This window comes from Equus quagga, chromosome 1 (genome assembly GCF_021613505.1).
Source record: "Equus quagga isolate Etosha38 chromosome 1, UCLA_HA_Equagga_1.0, whole genome shotgun sequence".
Taxonomy (NCBI): domain Eukaryota; kingdom Metazoa; phylum Chordata; class Mammalia; order Perissodactyla; family Equidae; genus Equus; species Equus quagga.
Genome location: NC_060267.1, coordinates 110,286,906 through 110,307,718, shown reverse-complemented (window position 1 = coordinate 110,307,718; position 20,813 = coordinate 110,286,906). Strand labels below are relative to the sequence as shown.

At 39.6% G+C, this 20,813-nt stretch overlaps 1 protein-coding gene across 3 annotated transcripts in view; it reads left to right on the top strand.

Moving 5' to 3' along the window:
* Positions 1–20,813, top strand: part of ITPR1 (inositol 1,4,5-trisphosphate receptor type 1) — a 317,422-nt gene that overhangs the window by 134,272 nt on the left and 162,337 nt on the right. For 2 of the 3 annotated variants that reach the window (XM_046673482.1, XM_046673467.1), the window contains 9 exons: positions 1,167–1,211; positions 5,179–5,333; positions 10,863–10,962; positions 11,959–12,119; positions 12,614–12,755; positions 14,491–14,649; positions 17,065–17,237; positions 18,461–18,580; positions 19,574–19,768. In XM_046673482.1, coding sequence (XP_046529438.1) covers positions 1,167–1,211; positions 5,179–5,333; positions 10,863–10,962; positions 11,959–12,119; positions 12,614–12,755; positions 14,491–14,649; positions 17,065–17,237; positions 18,461–18,580; positions 19,574–19,768 — 1,250 coding nt within the window. The remainder of the gene's footprint in view (positions 1–1,166; positions 1,212–5,178; positions 5,334–10,862; positions 10,963–11,958; positions 12,120–12,613; positions 12,756–14,490; positions 14,650–17,064; positions 17,238–18,460; positions 18,581–19,573; positions 19,769–20,813) is intronic. The other variant, XM_046673473.1, reaches the window with a different exon arrangement.

Here is a 20,813-nt window from a genome sequence, read left to right as displayed (position 1 = left end):
CCAAGAAAGTAGATCTCAAAAAAAAGAAAAGAAAGAAATGCTAATCTGGGTTTTAGGATTATCTTTCTGTTTTCTTCTCACATACTGCTCTCCCCACATCTTACCTACCAACCCTGCTCTTAACATGATTGACCGAGACTTGGCCTTTCCGCCTGAAGGTCCTTTCTGGTGTGTAAAACCAGAAGCATTAAGATTCATAAACAATTAGACTTTATAGAGCATTCTGGTTCCCAGAGCATTAGTGGAATAGACAGTGTCTTGTCTTTTACTTATAGGAATGTCAAAAATCAAAGAAATTAACTTTACCTTAAATGTCTGTAAAGCTTTTGAGGAAAGGCAAGATGCAACGCTGAAGGATAGAGGAATTTACTTGTTAATTTTTGTATTAAATTAAGGAGCCATCCTGCTGTGTGACAGATGTTGAGTTTTACCCTCGTATCCTGGAAGATGTACGATACATATTCATATCAGGTTCTAGTCGTACATCAAAAGACACCTCTTCTTGCCTGATACCACTGATGAGACTGCTCAGAGATTTTCAAGGTGATGCGTGGGTATCAGTACTGCTTCTGCAGCTGACCCTGAGGAAGGCTGAATCTAAATGTACTGAACCCCCTGGGATGCCTGGCACTTGTATGAACTGATGATTTTGAAATATTTAAGAATCAAAGATCAAGACTAAGTTGAAATTTAAAATGGAACCGGGGGGAATTAGGGACCCAGCTAACCAGCTGTAAGAAATGTTGATTACATGGTTTGCCAAAGATCAGTGGTGGTTGCATTATCTGTTATGTTCTGAGGCAAATGTATCTGTTGCTGGAGGCCACACATTTTTTATTTCTAACTAAAAATAAGGAGGATTATCAATGACTGGACACTGTTCTTTTATTTATCTCAGGCTTTTACCTGTTGCTTTGCTAGTGAATTCATTATGTTCCTTTGTCTACACTTGAGAGCTGTCTATCGGTGATTGGTAGATTGTTTCGTGTGTATTGTACTCGTGTGACATGTGTTGTTGTTGTGGCATGCTGGTTTCGTGAACAGAGGGAAGGGTCAAGTTCTTAGCTGTTCAAAGATGTTCGCAGGCCTTGAAGTCTTCTGCAAGTGGGGCCGAGTCCTTGAGAAGCAATGGATGTTTTAATTTCCTAATGATTCTTTTTCATCAGGTAGACCCTGACTTTGAGGAAGAATGCCTGGAGTTTCAGCCCTCAGTAAGTATGGGCAAGAGCCTTCTTGTCTTCATCTGGTAGGGTGAGGCCAAATGATCTGGAACCCCATTTAAGAAACTGCTACTGTGGTCATTGAGTGCTGGGAAAGGGGAAACCCTAGGATGCCTAAAAAGAGTGTCTTGTTCTATGCCTCCCTTGAGGGTAGTGATGTCTCCTTGTGTCCTGATTGGTCCAAGGAACTGTCAGTCATGATGCTCTTTCTGTGTGCTTAGTCAAGGGGTGTCCACTTCTAAGTTGCAGAAGTTCACAGTATCTCTTGGAATTCCCTTAGGTTGGAGACAGTATGGCCCCTATGGAAGTCAGCCTTTTACAAATGAATGTCCTATTGCTTTGACCTCAACCTATGATGCACTCAGATTTTTTGAGGAATGAGTGTATGAGGTGGATAGTGTCATTTAGACAATGGAGGTAACATATGAGGAGGCACGGAGCACCTGATATCTGATTAGGCACTCAATTGTCTAACCATCTGTCCTTGCTTTCTGCAAAGTCAGATATAGCCTTTATAATGTGGTTTGGAATTTTAATGCCAACTGGATCTTTCTTTGGAGGCCATATTGCCAATTAATGCTGATATGGAGGCACTTGAGGGTTTAGGTGTCTACGATTATGGATTGAAGGAGGCAGTGGTTGTGTTACATGGAAATGATGGGTATAAGTAACGCAGCTCTCTCATGGAATACTTCACTCTGGTCTAGGATTAGAACAAAACAAAACAAAAATCCAGACACTTACTGTGCTGTTTGATTGTGTGTCCATGTGGTCATCTCAGTGGTGGATATGGCGAGTGGTATTGAGGATATTTCTTTTTTTAAGTAAAATTTTGGACTTTAAAGTAGGCACATTAATGAAGGGAATTGGGGTGGAAATAATACAGAATGTAATTGTCTTTGAAAAGTGTTGTGAATTCTGCAGTAGTGATGAACCTTCTGGTTTTGTCCGGGGAGAATGTTAGCTCCGGAAGAGATGCAGGAGAGGGTGTGCTTGCCCTTAAGTAGGAGTGCTAGCTGAGGGTGTCTCGCCATTAAGTAGGAACTACTAATGGACTTGCTTGGGGAGTGCATCTCCTCTTTCCAGCTCCTTGAGGGAGCATCCAAGGGTCCTATTCCTTCCTTTCATCCTTTTCGCCTTCACTTCTGGAGCCCATTTTGAAAACTTACCTTCCACAGTTAATGTGCCTTGGAAACAAGTGACTTAGTCCAACTTTCTGCAAATGTGCAAAGAAATCTTTGCACGTCATCGCTGCATAGTGTTCATGTGGTTACTATTTGAAGACTTGAATTGGCAGGAACCATATTTTTCAAAGGACAGTTTTCATCCTTGCTCCTTCTTTATTTTGAGAGAAAGAACTGCCTTTGTGTGACTTGCATTTGTTGGTCTTAGTGCTACCTTCTGAGCTAACACAGAGTAAGTCTCCTCTCAGAGATTACTTTGAAGGAGAGCCATGGCTTCTTTCAGTGAGAGCGGACGTTCAAGTAACCTGGAGCTCTGTGGGGAATGGAGCTGCTCTCCTGGGCTGTAGATATGTGAGGGAAGACTGGCATTTGTAGCGCAAAAGGAAGACAGGAGTGCCGCAGAGAGGCAGACCTGGATTTAAATAGCAGAGCCACTGCTTGTGAGCTGTGTGACTCGGAACAAGATACTTTCCTTCTGAGCTTCAATTTCCTTTTCTGGAGAAGTGGCGGGTATTCTTGTTGTAAGGACAAAGTAAGATGTTGTGTAAGTGAAGTGCCTGGCCCATAGTAAGCTCTTAATAAATGATATTTTTGTAAGTTGCACAAGATCATTAGCATTTTAGTGACTCGACGTCCACCAGTTCATCTGGGTTGCACAGCAGCTGTGTGAAAGGAGTTAGGAAAGGTTTTACGGTCTTCCTTTTACAGAAGAGGAAACAGCCGTTGAGAGTTGTCCTGACTCATCACGTATCTCAGGGTCTCTCAGAGTTCAGTTGTCTTTTGACTTTTTCATGGTTCTCCATGCCAGGGTAGCAGGATAGATGAGCAGGCTTGGGTGCAGATGTAGACTGCATTGCTCTGGTTACTCTGGATGCTGCTTGGGTGGTGATGGTCCTCATGAGGAGGAAGGGTGTGTGGGGGGCCCACCCTGCACCCACAAGGCCAGCAGCGCAGCTCCTGCCACTCAGGGGACCGTGTTAGCATTGAGAGGGTCCTGACCCCTTCACCCTCTTCTTGGCTTTGAAAACTTAGGTGGAAAACTAGGGTTGTATAAGTTTGGGAGAGGATGCCACTCGTTCTGTTCTGCTCATAGATCTTGTATTTCCCTGAGATTGGCATGTAGTGCCTGTGTTTCTGCCTGGGACCTCATTCAGCTTCGTGGGTGCTCATCCTACTAAATTCAGTGGCACCCTCAAGCCACAGGCTTGATGCCAGAGGGAGAAAAAGGACAACCCCAGGCTGGCTCTTGTCTGACAGCCTTTTGCACATGTGTCTTTCCTCCCACTAGGTGGCAAACGCCGACTGCACAATGAAAGAACGTGAGGACGCTGTTTCTCAGGCACATTTCCAGATACAGTGGACTTAATGCAATTTTAATTGTTCTGTAGAGTTCTGGTGGATCTGAAATTTCACTGCCAGCCTGTAGCTGAGCCCTGTGTCTTAAACCAGAATTGAATCAGGGTTTATTTGGAAAGTGGTGTGTGAGAGACTTTGAGAGTAATAGCAGTTAGAAGAGGACAAATTCTGTTCAAAGTTCTTTCTCCTAAACTGAGTTTGTGGAGATGTTTTGGTGCTTTCCAGTTGATTCTTCCTTTAGCGTAGAGAGAGTAACGAGTCATGGATTTGTTGAGGGAGAGCTTCAAGGTATTAGAGGAAGGAGCGTGAGAGGGAGGAGGCAGAGGTTTGCGGTATTAAAAGAACCATTTGATTTTTTCTTTTTTACAGGTAAGAGTTGGGGCTGCTGATGAACTGATAAAGCAGACTATTGCCTACAGTCCTAAAACTCAGGCCCCATGGAGTCAAATTCTCTCACGTTCTCTCCTTTGCCTGTTCGATTTGATTTCCTTTTCTCCATTCCCTACTTGGAAAGGTAGCAGTGCCTCAGCCTAAGCAAAGCAAGTTAGTGACAAAGGAAATGTGGTTTTCCCAGTAGATGCAGGTGGATATTGTCAACTTACAAGAATGTTAAACATTAAAAATAATCCCCTGTAGAGTCACAGCGCTGAGAGAAACCTTGCAGAGCCTATCCGAGCAGGTGCTAGTCTAAGCACTGTGCTTAAATCTTCCTAGGCAAATGGGCTTTGGAACCTCAAATGTGTTTTTACAGTTTCTCAGGAAAGCCTTCGTCATCGTTCATTAGTCTTCACTGTAGAGATTTCTTCAGTCTCAGCCAAATCCCTGATGTAGCAGGAGAGGCCCTTTATTCCCTGAATTGTCGTCGGCAGCCCTCCTTGATTAATGATGAACATTTTTTTCAGGGCTAGTCTGACTTCTCAGATATTTGTCTTGGCCGCCCTTGGATCACTGCTTACGAACACTTGGATTCAGGTTTATTTTATTTTATTTTTTTCTCCCGGGATGTAGCTGTATTGTGTTATTGCTAGACAGTTTCACTGTAGAGTAACACAATGACCCATAAGCAAATCCACAGGATAAATTTTCTCAAAGTACTTCTCCTCTCTCCCAACTACTACAGATGGATGTTGTCATACGGAGTTCTTTATCACCGATAGTACTCTTCCCATGGACGTCTATTATTGTAACCTCACATTGTTTAAACATTTTTATTGCAACACAAGGAGGTAGAGTGTAAATATTCTTGGCATGGGTGGCCGATTATCCTCTTTTATGACTGCTCTGAAACTGTGGTGCTTTTCCTGCCAACTGCTGACGGTCACTGCTGTTTCTTCTCTGTTCCTGTGGAATGTGCAGTGATTGTGGTGAGTGAAAGCTTTAGCACGAGAATCCTTGACTTTATGACTTTTCCTCCTCAGGTGGACCCTGATCAGGATGCCTCTCGAAGCAGATTGCGAAATGCCCAAGAAAAGATGGTGTACTCCCTAGTCTCCGTGCCCGAAGGCAATGACATCTCCTCCATTTTTGAGTTAGATCCCACCACTCTCCGTGGAGGTGATAGCCTTGTCCCAAGGTATGATTCTAAAATGGCTTATCCCAAGTGAGTCAGCACTGGTATAGGTCACCTGGCTGGGTTTCTTAGAATCCAACTTATCATTGCCTTTCTTGAATTTTTTGTATAGGATTTGGTGAAGGATATGCTCTCGCTGCCCATTGGAATGACTTCTGACTTTTTAATAGCTCATCAGTGATAAATTCTTAGTAGTTGAATAAGAAGTATTATATTTAGGTAACAAGCCAAACCTCAAGCTCAAGTAGCTCAATATTTCTTGTTTCTTTTACTTTCTTCCTCCTTCCCAAACCTGAGAGATCTCCTGGTCAATTGAATAAACAATTGAAAAGAAATTCTAGAACATGGAATATTTGAAATTCACTGAGTACGTAGTAAATTTTATTAAAAGTGTTGAGAAGTCAGACCATTCTTCTTTGGTTACTTTATTAAATTTAACTCTTAGTTTTTGTTGCATAAGAATGCATTTTGAGGGGGAAATAACTGGACTATAAATGGGACAAAAGCTTATTCTTAACAAAATCAACAACAATATTATTGATATTAATAATAATTTATTGAGTGCTGCCTACGTGCTATTTCACTTGTTATATAATTTCATCTTCACAAAAACTCCTGTGCAATAGATTTTATTATCCACCCCTTCTTATAATAAAGAAACCGAGGCTCAGAGAGTTTAAGCAACCTATCACAAGTCAGCGAGTCCCGTTGCAGAGCCCCAAATCTTAAATATGTAAGCCAGATAGGGTTGTTCGGGTAATTCGGACTCTTCAACACAGCATTGGTTAGTGCAGATCTCACTGGCATTTGTAGGTTTCACACATGGCCCCTCTGAGTATTACTTTGTGTTTCATTATTCATATCTATCATTGCTGTTTAGCTGCTCAGCCTGAGCTCGGCTAGGATACTGATAAGGGTAGCTTGGGTGCTGTCACAATTAGAGGAGAACCTTCTCTGTGCTGGGTACTATTCCTATCCTTCTCAGGGTGATATACGTAAGGCAGTGTCCACATAGAAGAGAACTTTATAATGCAAGAAGAAGGCCTTTCATTGCCTTTCAATAAAATGATCACTGGTTCTTACAATTTGCCTGGTTGTAAATTTCTTGAGAATCTGGGGAAAGCTAGAGATGTTCTCCTAGAAAATCTGAAGTATGTACACAGGTTTGCATACTCCAAGTTTTCCTTGATTTAGACTGCCTTTTTAAAAATAACAGACTTACTGAGATGTAATTCACATACCATATACTGTACCTACTTAAAGTGCTCAAGTCAATGGTCTTTAGTAGACTAGCAGAGTTGAGCAACCGTCATCTCATCACAATCAATTTTAGAAGAGTTTCATCACCCAAGAAGGAACACCATACCCAATAGCAGACACTCTTCATTTCCCCATGCTCCACCCTAGCCTTAGCCTAATCTACTTTCTGTCTCTATTGATCTGCCTATTCTGAACATTTCATATAAATGGAATCATATTATGTGGTCATTTGTGACTAGCTTCTTTCACTTAGTAATTTTAGGATTCATCCATGTTGTAGCATATATTAGTACTTCATTTCATTCTGTGGCTGAGTAATATTCCATTATATGGTTATATCACATCATATTTATCCACTTCTTAGATGATGGCCATTTGGGTTGTTTTCCCTTTTTGGCTATTATGAAGAATGCTGCTGCAAACATTCATGAACACATTTTTATGTGGATTACATTTTTATTTCTCTTGGGTTTATACCTAGGAGTGAAATGACTGGGTCATATGGTAACTCTATGTCCAACGTTTTAAGGAACTGCCAGACTGTTTCTTCATACGCACACACCATTTTACATTCCCACTAGCAGTATATGAGGGTTCTAACTTTTCTACATTCTCCATAACACTTTTTAATTGTCTGTCTTTTTTCATTTGAGCCATCCTACTAAGTGTGAATGTTATCTCGTGTGGTTTCGATTTGTGTATATTTAATGGCTAATGCTATTGATCTTTTCCTGCACTTGTTGGTCATTTATATATCTTCTTTGGAGATATATCTATTCAGATCGTTTGCCTCATATTTTTTGCCCATTTAGAAAAATTGGATTATTTATCTTTTTATTACTGAGTTTTAAGTGTTCTTCATTCTAGATACAGACCCTTTATCAGATATATGATTTGCAAATATTTTCTTCCATTCTGTAGATTCTTTTCACTTTCTTGATGATGTCTCTTGAAGTACAAAAGTTTATAATTTTGTCAAAGTTCAGTTTATCTGTTTTTTCTTTGATTGCTTATGCTTTTGGTCTCTTACTTTAGAAATCATTACCTAATCCAAGGTCACAAAGATTTCTGCTGATGTTCTCCTCTAAGAGTTTCATAGACTTTGATCCATTTTGAAATCATTTTTTAATAGAATTTAAAGTAGGATAGATTGCTTTTTAAAAGCTTTCTTTCTCGTTGACTGCCTGCTTGTTACCTAGATAGATACAGGTCTGTAGAACCCAATTGTATTTCAGTTTAAGTAATTTTCCATATGTTTTGTCTTCTGTTCTGGAAGTTATTTAATGAATTTTTTTAGATTCCCAAAAGACAAGGGGATGACATTTATATGCTAAATGTTTTAATTTGTAAGGGATAGCAAAGAAAAGAACCATGCAATTTAAAATATCACATTGTTCAGAAGGTGCTACATGGCATTCCTTCGGTGAAGAGGAAGGAGGTGTTGGTTGGCCATTTTCCTCAATGGGTTAAAAATCCCCGTGATCCTGTGGGAAACGGAAGTTTAAACGTGTAGGTCAGCTGCCCAAGCAAGCTGGTTAGAGATCCCTGCTTCTGTATCCCCTCTATTCATTACTGTTTCTTTGTTGGAAAACTTTCTTGGTGGACAATTGTCCTTAAGTAAACTGATTCTAAACTCATAAGCAAGGGAAACCTTGTGTTCACTTGGAAAAAGTGTCTGGCACGGTCTACCAGTGTGTTTACTACTAGTTATGATCTTGGACTAGGTCTTAGCTTTTTCAATTTTTACTCTTTCTTGCCCTTGACCATCAACCTCAGCCAGAAGTGAACAGGGCCTCTTATTCATTGATCCTATGGAGTCATAAAAAACCTTAAGAATAGTACAGTCATTTTCCTCAATCTTAAAGTTGTGCTAGATTTTGCTTGCTTGGAGATCAAAAAGTCTGGAAGTAGATATATGAATGTCCCTGCAATGTTATCAGCGAAGGAATTTTTGTGATAGTCACTGGTTAAAAGAATCTTTCCAAGCCAAAGTGAAAGGGATAATGGCAAATTCTGGATATACTAAACAAGATGATAAAATTGCAATATACTTAAATTAGATGTATTAAATGAACATTGAGGGAGCATCTAGCTTTGTAGTTCTTTAGTAATTGTCCTGATATCATTCATGGCTTTTGAGTTAAGGATTGAGAATGTGACTTTAGATGAATGGATAGAATGACCTTTGTGTCTTGAATGAAATTTGATATAGAACTGTATAGAATGGAATCATCCAATTAAAAGCTAAGCTTCAAGCTTTGGTTATACTTTGCAAAGAAGAAAATGAGTCCAAGTCACTCTGTAGAAAAAACACAAATCTCTGTCAAAGTTCTTGCTCATGTTGTTTAATTTGTATTCATGCTAGTTAAAGTAAGGATCACTGTGGTTAACCTTACTTGTAATGTTCGGGATGGTTATAATGAAGGAAGGCGGAAGGCAGAGGATCTACTGAAGAGGTGTACCTGGTGTGATGTCACCTTTTACCTCTTTCCCATGAATTTGGGATGCCATTGTTCCAAATTCCTTTTAATGCAGACGACTTCCACGCTCCCCTCTCTGCCCAAGTCCCACCAATGTTTAAAGTTCCAGCTCAAGTTTTCTGTTATAGAAAATTTCTGTGACTCTCTGAGGCCTGCTTGGTCTTCTCCTCTGACAGTCCTTCAGTATTTCCCTTGACCGTCTCCCAACATAATGCTTTTTAATGTGCACCTCCCGTTATTTACTATTGCTTGGCATTCGTGCATCTTGTCCCACTAATGGGATAGTAGATTCCTTAAGTGCAAGAATTATGTCATTGCTTCTACTGCTTTTTTAAACAAAAGCAAAATTGAAAACCATTGTAAAATGATCCATGCTCACTGTAAAAAGAAACAACAATGTTTTAAAACCCCATGGAGAACAAAGAAGCAAGGAAAAGTCTAATAAAATTCAATCATTCAGAGATAACTACTGTTAACATTTTGGCTTATGTAGTTTCAGACAGATCTCTGGGCACACTGTTAACCTGTGTGTCAATTTATTTAATTGATCATAAATGGGATTTTAAACTATTTTTAACATTTTTTCCCACTGAGCAATATATTCTGTACATATTTCCAAGTAAATGATTATCACCTGTCATCATTTTAAATAACTGTGTAGCATTCTATTGTATGTACTAAAATTAACTAGTCCGTTATTGAGAAATTGGATTGTTTATAATTTTTTACTATTGTAAATAATGCTTTGTTGAACATCTTTATGCCTCAGTTTGTACCTGTGCTATCATCTCTTAAGGGAAAAATCTAAAAATGGGATTGCTAGATGAAAAGATAGATACATTTTACCTGTTATACAAAGTGCCAGACTCCCTTCTAGAGTTTCACTTGTTTACACTCTCACCGTGAGTGCAGGAGAACTCATTTCCCTAAGCTCTTATGGATACTGGGTTATATCAGTTTCTCAGATCTTTGGAGTATGGTACAATAAAATTATATATTGTTTTCATTTATGTAAATTGTATACTAAGGAGGTTGAATGTATACTTCGAGTTTATTGACCATTTATATTGCTTTATCAAATTCTTGGTTTGTGTCCTTGTCCCATTTTCATTTCCAATATTCATGTTTTTCTTATTGATTTTTAAGATCTCTTTATATATGTGGATTAATAACCTTTTAATGCTATGTGTTACTCTTTTATTTTCCCAGCTTGTCATTTTTCTTTCTACTTTGTTCATGGTGTCTTTTTGCTGTACTGAAGATATAAAATTTAACTAATAAGACATATCCATCTTTTACTTTTAAAATTTAGGGATTTTGTATTTTGTTACATGCTTCAAAGTCTTTCCCTACCACAAGGTTATTAATTATTTAATCATATTTTCTTCCAGGAATTTTATTTTACTTTTTGCTTTATTGATCCATATGAAAATTTCAATTATTGCTTTATCATCTCACATGATGAGCACTAATATACACTCAGTGAATACTTCTTGTTATTCTGTCTAATGCTCAGCTTGTTCTGAGATATTCATTCATAGGATATAATGTTATATTTAGAAATATAGCATATCACAATAATGTTAGAATCATTATGAATGATTTGCTATTGTTAATACATCAGAATGTATCTTGGACCAGAACCATTTGTTCTTAAGTTTATATTATCTTTTCTCTGTAGCAGAAAACCATTTTGGTATCCCTTTTTCATTTTGATAGAATATATTTTAGGCCAGTGGCTATAGAGCACCTAAATATTCCTGTCCCTAAAGTCCTTCTTTTTTTCCTTTAGAAACTCCTATGTCCGGCTCCGACACCTGTGTACTAATACCTGGGTTCACAGCACAAATATCCCCATTGACAAAGAAGAAGAAAAGCCCGTAATGCTGAAAGTAAGTCCCGGAACTTGGCTTGCTCCTCTTGGTCCCATGCTCCCTAATGAAAGGGCTCCTTTGAGGACAAATGGAGGAGTGTGGAGCTCTGAAATTTTGTTGCTTTGGCAAGAGTGTGGTCATGGACAAACTTGAGTGCGATGAAAGAATTCTTTCCAAGGGACCTGGCTAAAGCAAGACCAGGGCTTTTGAAATAACTAGAACCTTTTATTTTCTTCCATGGCTTCTGCCCTAAAGGTTGAGCAATTGTTTGGATTTCATGTCTGTCCGAAGGATGATTCTGGCTGGGGGAATGTTTGCTTGTGCCTTGAGGGACATCAAATACCTAGTTGATTTCCCCCCAATCTTTATTATTTCTTTATTTCTCTGTGTACTTGAATATACAGTTTTTTTTCTTAAAAATTTTCCCAGCTCTTTTAATTTGTCTCCCTGAAGTCCCCTTCTCCTTTCCCACCTTCTCTAGGATCATAGAGCATAAATACACAAAATAAGGATTTTCTTTTTTTAAGATGGGATAATACTCTTGCATAATTTTTCTTTTTTTTTTAGTGATGAGGTTATTGGAATTTGTTTCTTCTACTTTTATAAATGTTTGCAGGTATATAGAAAAATTGAAAGAATGGTACAGAGTCTACCCTTATAATACTCTCACTTAGGGTCAGTTACCATTTTGCATATTTGCTTTTTCCCTATGCATTTATAAACATATTTTTTAATTGTAAGAATCTTACATGCTCCCTGTAACAATGAAGCTATAAATGATAGTAGTGCCCCATTTCCTGCCTCACCGTTCCCACAATACCAATCTCTAGAGGTAACAACTGTTAACAATTTAGGGTACTTTCTTCCATATGTTTTTCTGTGTCTAGGTGATTTTAATGCCAAGATAGCTCCAAGCTTTTTGGATAGCCCAGTGTCCCGTAAATATAGTGTTTGATTAGTATGTTGCCTTCTCAGTCCAAGAGACTGTCCCACAAAGACCATCTTGCATTTCAGATTGGCACCTCCCCTGTGAAGGAGGATAAGGAAGCATTTGCCATAGTTCCAGTTTCTCCTGCTGAGGTTCGGGACCTGGACTTTGCCAACGATGCCAGCAAGGTGCTGGGCTCCATAGCTGGGAAGCTGGAGAAGGGCACCATTACCCAGAACGAAAGAAGGTGAGGGCTACCTGTGAGAACTGGACACACTCATCCTCATCCACTGGGGATTTTTAAAGTCTCTTGCAGAGAGAAAGACTGCTCTGAACAGCCATGTGTGAGAGTAGCAGGCCTTAGCATTTATGAATGGCTTCAACTTGTGGTTTTCAAGAAATAGTTATTTTGCATTCACTTTTTTGAAAGTCTCTGAAGTTGTAAAGGTCTTTCTCTTTCACTGTCTCCAATTCAGTCTCTGGAACTACCTTACTAAGTGATGGGGGTTGAGGTTACTTTGAGAAAAAATTTGATGGCTAATATTTTCTGGAGGTGATAATCCTTTTGTCAATGATAATGTGTTGTCTGTATTTCAGTCTTTTTGGTAATTGGCCTCAGTTGTCAATTTTGAGGAAATTAAGAATGTGCCTGCTTTTGTTTAACTGGTTCATTAGACCTGAGGCTTCCAGCCTGTTGAACATTGAACACTTCCCATCTCTAATAGCTTCTTTCCCCCTAAGGTCTGTAACCAAGCTGCTGGAAGACTTGGTTTACTTTGTCACTGGTGGAACTAACTCTGGTCAAGACGTGCTTGAAGTGGTCTTCTCCAAGCCCAACAGAGAAAGGCAGAAGCTGATGAGAGAACAGAATATTCTCAAGCAGGTCGGTGAGATGTGACATATTGGATTGCGTTTGTAAGAAATCACTTACACTGCTGGGATCACTGCTCTTAGAGACGGACATGGATGATTCCCACCTGGAAGACTCGATCAACTGATGTTTTTAAAGAATAGACTTTATTTTTTAAAGCAGTTTTTAGTTCACAGCAATAATGAGTGGAAAGTACAGAGTTTGCATATATCGTATACCCCAGACATGCATAGCTTTCCTCATTATTAACATCCCCCACTAAAGTAGTACATTTGTTACAATTGATGAACCTACATTAAGTCTGTAGTTTACATTAGGGTTCACTCTTGGTGGTGTATCTTTTATGGATTTGGACAAATGTATAATCACATATATCTATCATTATAATATCGTACAGAGTAGTTTCACTGCCCTAAAAATCCTCTGTGCTCCATCCATTCATCCCTCTCCCTAACCTCTGGCAACCACTGATCTTTTTACTGTCGCTAGAATTTTGCCTTTTCCGCAATGTCATATAGTTGGAGTTATACAGTGTGTAGCCTTTCAGATTGGCTTCTTTCACTTAGTAATATGTACCCAAGGTTCCTCCATGTCTTTTTATGGCTTGATAGCTCAGTTCAATGGAAAACACACTTGTTGAATATCAACCGTGTGAGAATTCATGTTAGGAACTCCAAGAAGAGTTCAGTTGACAACTTTCTTTTCCTCAAAAATAATATCAAGTCCTATGTGTCCTTAAGGTTATTTCATATGTCTGGGAGATTTAGGGTATTTGATCAACTTGGGTCTATATAGGCTCTTACAGGGACCCCTATAAATCACCACAAATCTTACCATAAAGAATGAGTAATGGCTTACAGGAAATATATAAATGGTATTATCTGGTATAAATTTAAATAAACTGGTGTAAAGACACATTAGAGGGAGGAAAGTGACAAAGCTAGAGTAGATGGAGTGCCCAGAAATGCATACCATATAGTTCTCTAAAGCTATGGGATATTGGGCCTCAGGCTTGGCTTAAAAATTCCTGGCCACTGAAGCCAAAAGAAAACATATTAGTTACCAGTCCCACAGTTCTCTATAGGAACTTGGGATTTGAGAATTCTTTCTTCTGTCAGTCTATGAAAGACAAAATTTGTTAATACTTCATAATGTTTCAACAAGGATTTCCAGTCCAAGAATAAATTATGTCCAGCTGTTTCATGTGATGACTCCCAGAATTAGACCTCTGGCTTAATGCCCATGCTCATTTCCGCAACAGCACTTCCTTGAGGGGCCAAAATGATCTGATTCAATGGCAGAAGCCTTCACTGATCACTGTACTTATGTAAATGACAATTATTATCTTCTGTCACCCTACAACATCCTTGTGAGCTAGGTATGGTTCTTTCCATTTTACCGATGAGAAAACCGAAGGTTACCTTGACCGTAATTTATGTCAGTAGGACGTAATAAAGGTGTGTGATTTTAACCTAGAATCTCCTGATTCCAGAGTCTGTACTCTTAACCACTGCTCTAAACACTGCTCTTTCAGTATTTGAGGACGAGTTAGGTCCAGGTGGACTGAGTTCAGTGAGTAGCCGGTCCCAGTTGATGGAGTGGATGCAGTCTTCAGGTTATTGATGTGTTTGGACAGAGAACCTTCCTGTGAGTGCAGCCACCCCTGAGGTTGTATTACTTCCAGACAGAGAGTTAGTCATTAACACACTAGGTGATGACAGTATTTCCTCTTTCTTTTCACAAACAGATCTTCAAGTTGTTACAGGCCCCATTCACAGACTGTGGCGATGGCCCAATGCTGCGGCTTGAGGAGCTTGGGGACCAGCGGCATGCTCCTTTCAGACATATCTGCCGGCTCTGCTACAGGGTCCTGAGACACTCACAGCAAGACTACAGGAAGAACCAGGTTGGGATTAAGGATTGATGGGAAGTGATTGGCAGTTTCCTCCCTGAAGTTCATATATTTTCCTCATGAGTTTTAAGTGTTAACATACATATTTATTTAATGGCTAGAGAATAGTTTGTTGTTAAGTTTGCTCTTAGAAAGGAAACAGATTTTTGTAAGCCTGGGAAGAAGATGTATTACAGAGTCCTTTGGAAGGATACCATGAGAATTCCCCTTCTGCAGCCACCTTTCAAAAAGATTTCTATTTTTTTTTGACATTAACATTACATTCATATTTTGTTGTTGTTTTTGGGGATTTTTTGGTGAGGAAGATTGTCCCTGAGCTAATGTCTGTTGCCAATTGTTCTCTTTTTGATTGAGGAAGATTATTGCTGAACTAACAACATCTGTGCCAATCTTTCTCTATTTTATGTGGGATGCTGCCACAGCATGGCTTGATGAGTAGTGTGTAGGTCCGTGCCTGGGATCCGAACTGGCAAGCCCTGGACCACTGAAACGGAACATGAGAACTTAACCACTATGCCTCTGGGCCAGCCCCACATTGATAGTATTTTTAATGGCATGTTCTCTAACGCTTAGGGATGACTGTATGTGTTTATATTGAACATAGAGTGGAATCTTTTCTTCCTGCCCGCCTCCGTATCCTGCATCTCTGCTGATAACTTTCACTTTATTTTGGTTCTGGCTCGTGTTTTATGACATTTTGAGTCATCATCTATGTCATCACACTAAATATATATATTACATTCTTCCCATGAAATAAATATCTAGCCTCTTTGGGGGTTCCAAACAATTTGAGATTCTAAGGAAACCTGAGAACTGTGTGGCTGCATCAGTGGTTCTCAACTGGCAGTAATTTTGTCTCCCAGGGGACGTTTGGCAATATCAGGAGGCCATTTTGAGTATCATAACTTGGAGGTGCTCCTGGCATTTAGTGGGTCAAGGCTAGGGATATTATTAAATATCCAGCAATGGACAGGACATCCCCCTACAACAAAGAATTATCCAGTCCAGAGAGTCAGTAGCTCTGAGGTTAAGAAAGTCTGTGCTACATAAAGTGCTCTAGGCACACAGAATCATGCTTGTTAGAACTTTGACTCCAATCCATACGTTGTGTTAAAAAAGGCTTTTGTTTTTAAGCTTTTGAGTGCCACTATTTCTGGCCTTTAAATTTAAACTTTTCTCTGTAAAGTTTTTTGTTTGTCATCATAAAGATAGTGTTTATATTAAGCAATGCTTTAAAGAATTAGATTTAACCTTGTTAGCAAATATTTCTAAACCTTGGCCTTTGCCTTTGCTGCTGTTTGCATATAAAGTATCATGTCCCTATGACGCTATGTTCACTAGTCTGGACAGGATTACCTTTGGGCTTTATGGTTGCTTTAAATTCACCTCCAGTGCATTAATACCATACTCAAATAGCGCCAAAGAGATTTTGTTCTGCTCCTGTCTTCCATCTTTGAATGAGGATACATAAGAGCCTGTAATGTGTGCTGGGACATTTTGCTTGTACGTGAGGAGTCTAAACCAGTCCCCGCATCAGCTGTCTTTGCTTGGTTGTTTGTGAACCCCCTATCAGTTGGCAGAAGTATATCCCTGAAGGCTCATGAATTCTCAAACATATATCCTAGTTGAATATGGGCTGAAAAGTGGCCCATGCCTACTGTGTTCGTCCTGGGTAGTGTTTAGGATTTTGGAATTAATAAAAAATCCCAAAATTAAACCAGGTTTCAAGGGCTCCTTGAACTTTGAGCAAGCAAATAGTCTATCTTGGGCCAGAAAGTATCTTTGAATAGAAATAAATATTCATAAGAGGCTTCCTTGAATTCTCAAATATTCCTATGGAGTATGATGTCTGATTCCAAAAAAGAGAAGCCAAAGATGTTTTCATACGTTCTTTGAATATGATTGACTGGCTTAGGTATTTCTAACTTGCTTCTGCTACCTATTGACTTTAAAAATATATTTTCACCCCAGATAAAGAAAACAAACTGGGTTAACATTGTTCTAAATATCCAGGTAGGTTTACCTGTGTTTTATTCAGCAGCACAGAGCAGTAAGGCACAGTTAAATCCTCTTGAATTAGTAATAAAATCAGAGCTGAAAAACAGCTTTTGACCTTTTAGAAAAAATAAGTCACTACATTAAAATTTATACTGTACACTTAATAAAATGCCCATCTGTCAATACAGGATATTTTGCTTGATTACATTTGTGTGGCAGGTTTAGTAAAATAAAGGATGCGAGAGAGTCTGCGCCTGTCGCCCTCGCTTAGAAAGTTGTGGAAAGATGCTCTCCTGTGATTCCCCTTAAGAGCAGTAATTCCCATCAGGGAATGTTGCTCCTCTCCCTGTTTTTAGATTGACCATATTGTCTTTTGTCCTCTGTGCTGACCTCTCTGTTCTTCCTTCAAAGGAGTACATAGCCAAGCAGTTTGGCTTCATGCAGAAGCAGATTGGCTATGATGTGCTGGCTGAAGACACGATCACTGCCCTGCTCCACAATAACCGAAAACTCCTGGAAAAACACATCACCGCTGCGGAGATCGACACATTTGTCAGTCTGGTGCGAAAGAACAGGGAGCCCAGGTGAGGCAAAAGTGGGGTTGATTGGCAGAAGGTGTCTACACATTTAAGATACAGGCACTGAGCTGGTCTTGGTGCTTTTTGCTGGATTTCCTTTTTAGGGGCTGCTAGTGACAGATTTTGGTTGGACAGGTCTTGAGAGACTCTTGGATAAGTGGTAGAAAGAACATAGTATTGGAATGAGACCTGGGGTGGAGTCCTAGCTCTAGTGTTTTTATGCTAGGAGACCTTGGTTTTCCCCTGAGCTTTAATTTCCTCACCTGCTAAATGTGTAGTTAGGAAAATTAAAGGAGGGTAAATGCATAGGCAGTGCCTGGCACTTAGGAGATGCACAGTAAATACCAATTAGAGTTGACCGCTCATTCACTTTTTGCACCCCTGATTATCAGAACACTACCTACAAATATCATCAGTAAGAGTCTTTTGAAAACTTAATTGTTACTTGAATTTTTTATTATATATTAGTGACTTCTATCAATTCTATTTCATTTACACAGATCTCCCCCCCACTGCCGGCCCACTCTGTTTCCTCTTTTCTTCTCTTTCTGATTAAATCCATACTATTTCAGGTGCCGTGGGGAATAGTTAACAATGTGGGTATCACAGGCTGTCACTCTGGAGAGCTGATAGTGTTGTTCTAAAATGACTGCCCCCACCCATAAAAATAACTAACGTTATGAGCATTCTCCTGTGCCAGGCAGTGAGCTAATTAAGCACTTCGCATGAATTATCTCATTTAATCCTCTGAGATTTCACATCCTCCCCTTCTATAGATGGGAAAGCTGGAGCACAGTGAGGTTAAATAATTTCCCCAAATAACAGGCCATATCAGAACATAGCTAATACAAATCAGAACCGGCATTCCAACTCGCACAGTCCAGCATCAGAGCCTTGTCCCTAACCTCTCTGGTTACCCTGCGTCTTCACCATTCTTCCTTATGTGAATTTCTTTCTTGTGTTGTTCCTTCTTTTCATTTTCGCCTCATCACCTCTTCATCTACTATCAGTTCATCTACATCCACTGCCATCTTTCCTCTTTTGCTTCTTTCTTTCTTCTGTCTGCCAACTAGTGGTACCATAGTCACTGGCACCAACACCTAGACTGTTGCTGACTTCTTTTGTTAAGGAATGTTGGTTCTGTCGTCTTGAGGAAGAGTCAGGCTCCGAGAGCCAAACCTCTACTCTGTCTACAGAAAATGTTTTGTTTGGTTTTCATTTCTCAATAGATTCTTAGATTACCTCTCTGACCTGTGTGTGTCCATGAACAAATCGATTCCAGTGACCCAGGAACTGATATGTAAAGCTGTGCTGAATCCAACTAATGCTGACATCCTGATTGAGACCAAGTGAGTGGGGGTCTTGTAATTTAAGATAAAGACGAGAAAGGGATGTAGGTGGGAAACGTGTGGTTCAGTGGATGTTTGTGCTCCTGAGTAAGAAAACCTAACTCTTCGGTGTCTTCAAACTTTGAAGTCAGGTTAGCTGGCGTTTGATCTTTGTCTTGCAAAGGTCTTGGTTAGGGGAATTATTAGGTTTGCTTTTAGTGTGGCCTCCTCTGCACATGGTGTCACTTACGGTGCATACAGGTTTAAAAGTAATGGGAACTCACACCAAGGAGCGTTTTATACACTTGGTTTAATTTTAAGAGTTTAAAGTTCTCTAAGTATGATCATCAATTTTAAATTTGAAAGGAGATAATTCAGTGTTGAGATTAAGTCAGCACAGGGAAGAGCTGTTTGAATTACCACTGTTCAAAAAGTAGTTATTGGTCCACAGAAGTTTTGGTAATAGTAGTGATTCATTCTCAAAAAGGGAGCAGTTTTCCTGATAAGTATAGTGTCAGAAATATGGGCAATGTTAAAAAAAAAAAAAAAAACCCACTAAATTATGCCCTAAAATAGTGGTAGTTTTTTTTTCTCAGGTATAACTTAATTTGGGGCTTGGGCTAATGCAGGATTTCTCAGCCTTGGCATTTTGACACTTGGACCAAATAATTTTTGTTGTGGGGGGCTGTCCTGTGCATTGTAGGATGATTAGCAGCAGCCCTGGCTGCTACCCACTAGCTGTCAGTAGTACCCCTCTCACTTACTTGGGACAACCAAGACATTGCCAAATGTCTCCTGGAGGGCAAAATCACTCTGGTTGAGAACAACCCCGTTAAAGTGTATGAAGAAGTTAATTTTTGGCTCTTTGTGGTTCTGCCAGTGGGAGAAGCAAAATGGCTTTCTGAGTGAGTCTTTCTGCTGAAAGTGAAGCTAGAGTTCAATACATTGTTGTAGTTGATCAGAGCTTAGCAAGGATTTCAAACATAGTGAATTCTGCTTCCTTTTATTTTCTAGGTTGGTACTTTCTCGTTTTGAATTTGAAGGTGTTTCTACTGGAGAGAATGCTCTGGAGGCAGGAGAAGATGAGGAAGAGGTGTGGCTATTTTGGAGGGACAGCAACAAAGAAATTCGCAGCAAGAGTGTCAGGGAACTGGCACAAGATGCTAAAGAAGGTCAAAAGGAAGACCGAGATGTTCTCAGCTACTACAGGTGAGTGGGAGTCGTGTCCAGCTCGGTTTGGGGTTCTCCAAAAGGGTGGCGATTAGGAATTGATTGCTAGTTTGTTGATTGCTCCAAGGAATCATAAGGTGTCATCTGATTGTCTAGCAAAAAGACAGATGTGTATTTTAGTAGCTTAGAGTGTAAGATTTTATCGATACTTAGATAGTAAATTGATATCTGGACGTGGCTGGGTCAAAAGAAGGATGAATGCTTGCATCAGCCTCTGGGTATGGGGTCATAACTTTGTGGGCTCAGACTGCTTGGGTTCAAATCCTGATCTTTCTACTTACTAGCTTTTTTACTTCAGTCAAGTTATGTACCTCTTTATGCCCCAGTTTCTTTATCTGCAATATAGAGATAATAGCACCAACCTCATAGAGCTAGGAAATGTGTTGTGTGTACGTACACACATATATCTATATTTATATTATATAGGCATACACACATCTATCTACTTCTATATGTCTATACAAATATGTGCTAAAAACCGTGAGTTTGCATCTGTACTTCCAGTTCCATTCCAACACCATGGATTATTCTGATCTTCACCCTTTCTATATTTGTAACTCTGTTCTCTGATGATGAGAAGCCCAGCTGGCTTTATCCCCTGTATGTTTACCTGTTTGCTCAGTCTCCGCCTCTGCCGGTTGCCTCCTCCATCCCCAGTATCTCCTCGGTCCTAGCACTAAGGCCTACTGGCCCTGCCATCTCAAGGGAACGGAATGGAAAGGAACAGAAGGAAGAGTGCCAAAAAATACTTGAGAATCAAAGGGAAGAAATGATGGAAAAGTGCTTACAGCATTTTTTAATAAAATAAATAAAACTTTGCGGTTACATACCTTTTGTTACCTCTTGTGTTCTAGTCTCTCCAGTTCATTCACGTGGGGTGTATCCTTCCACACACTCTGTGCATTTGTATTTTACTACATTTGTATACATTCATAAATAATATGTAGTAATTTATCTGTCCTTAAAGTTTTATGTAGATGGTACCATACTCTTAAGTTCCATTCTGAAACCTGCCTTATTTATT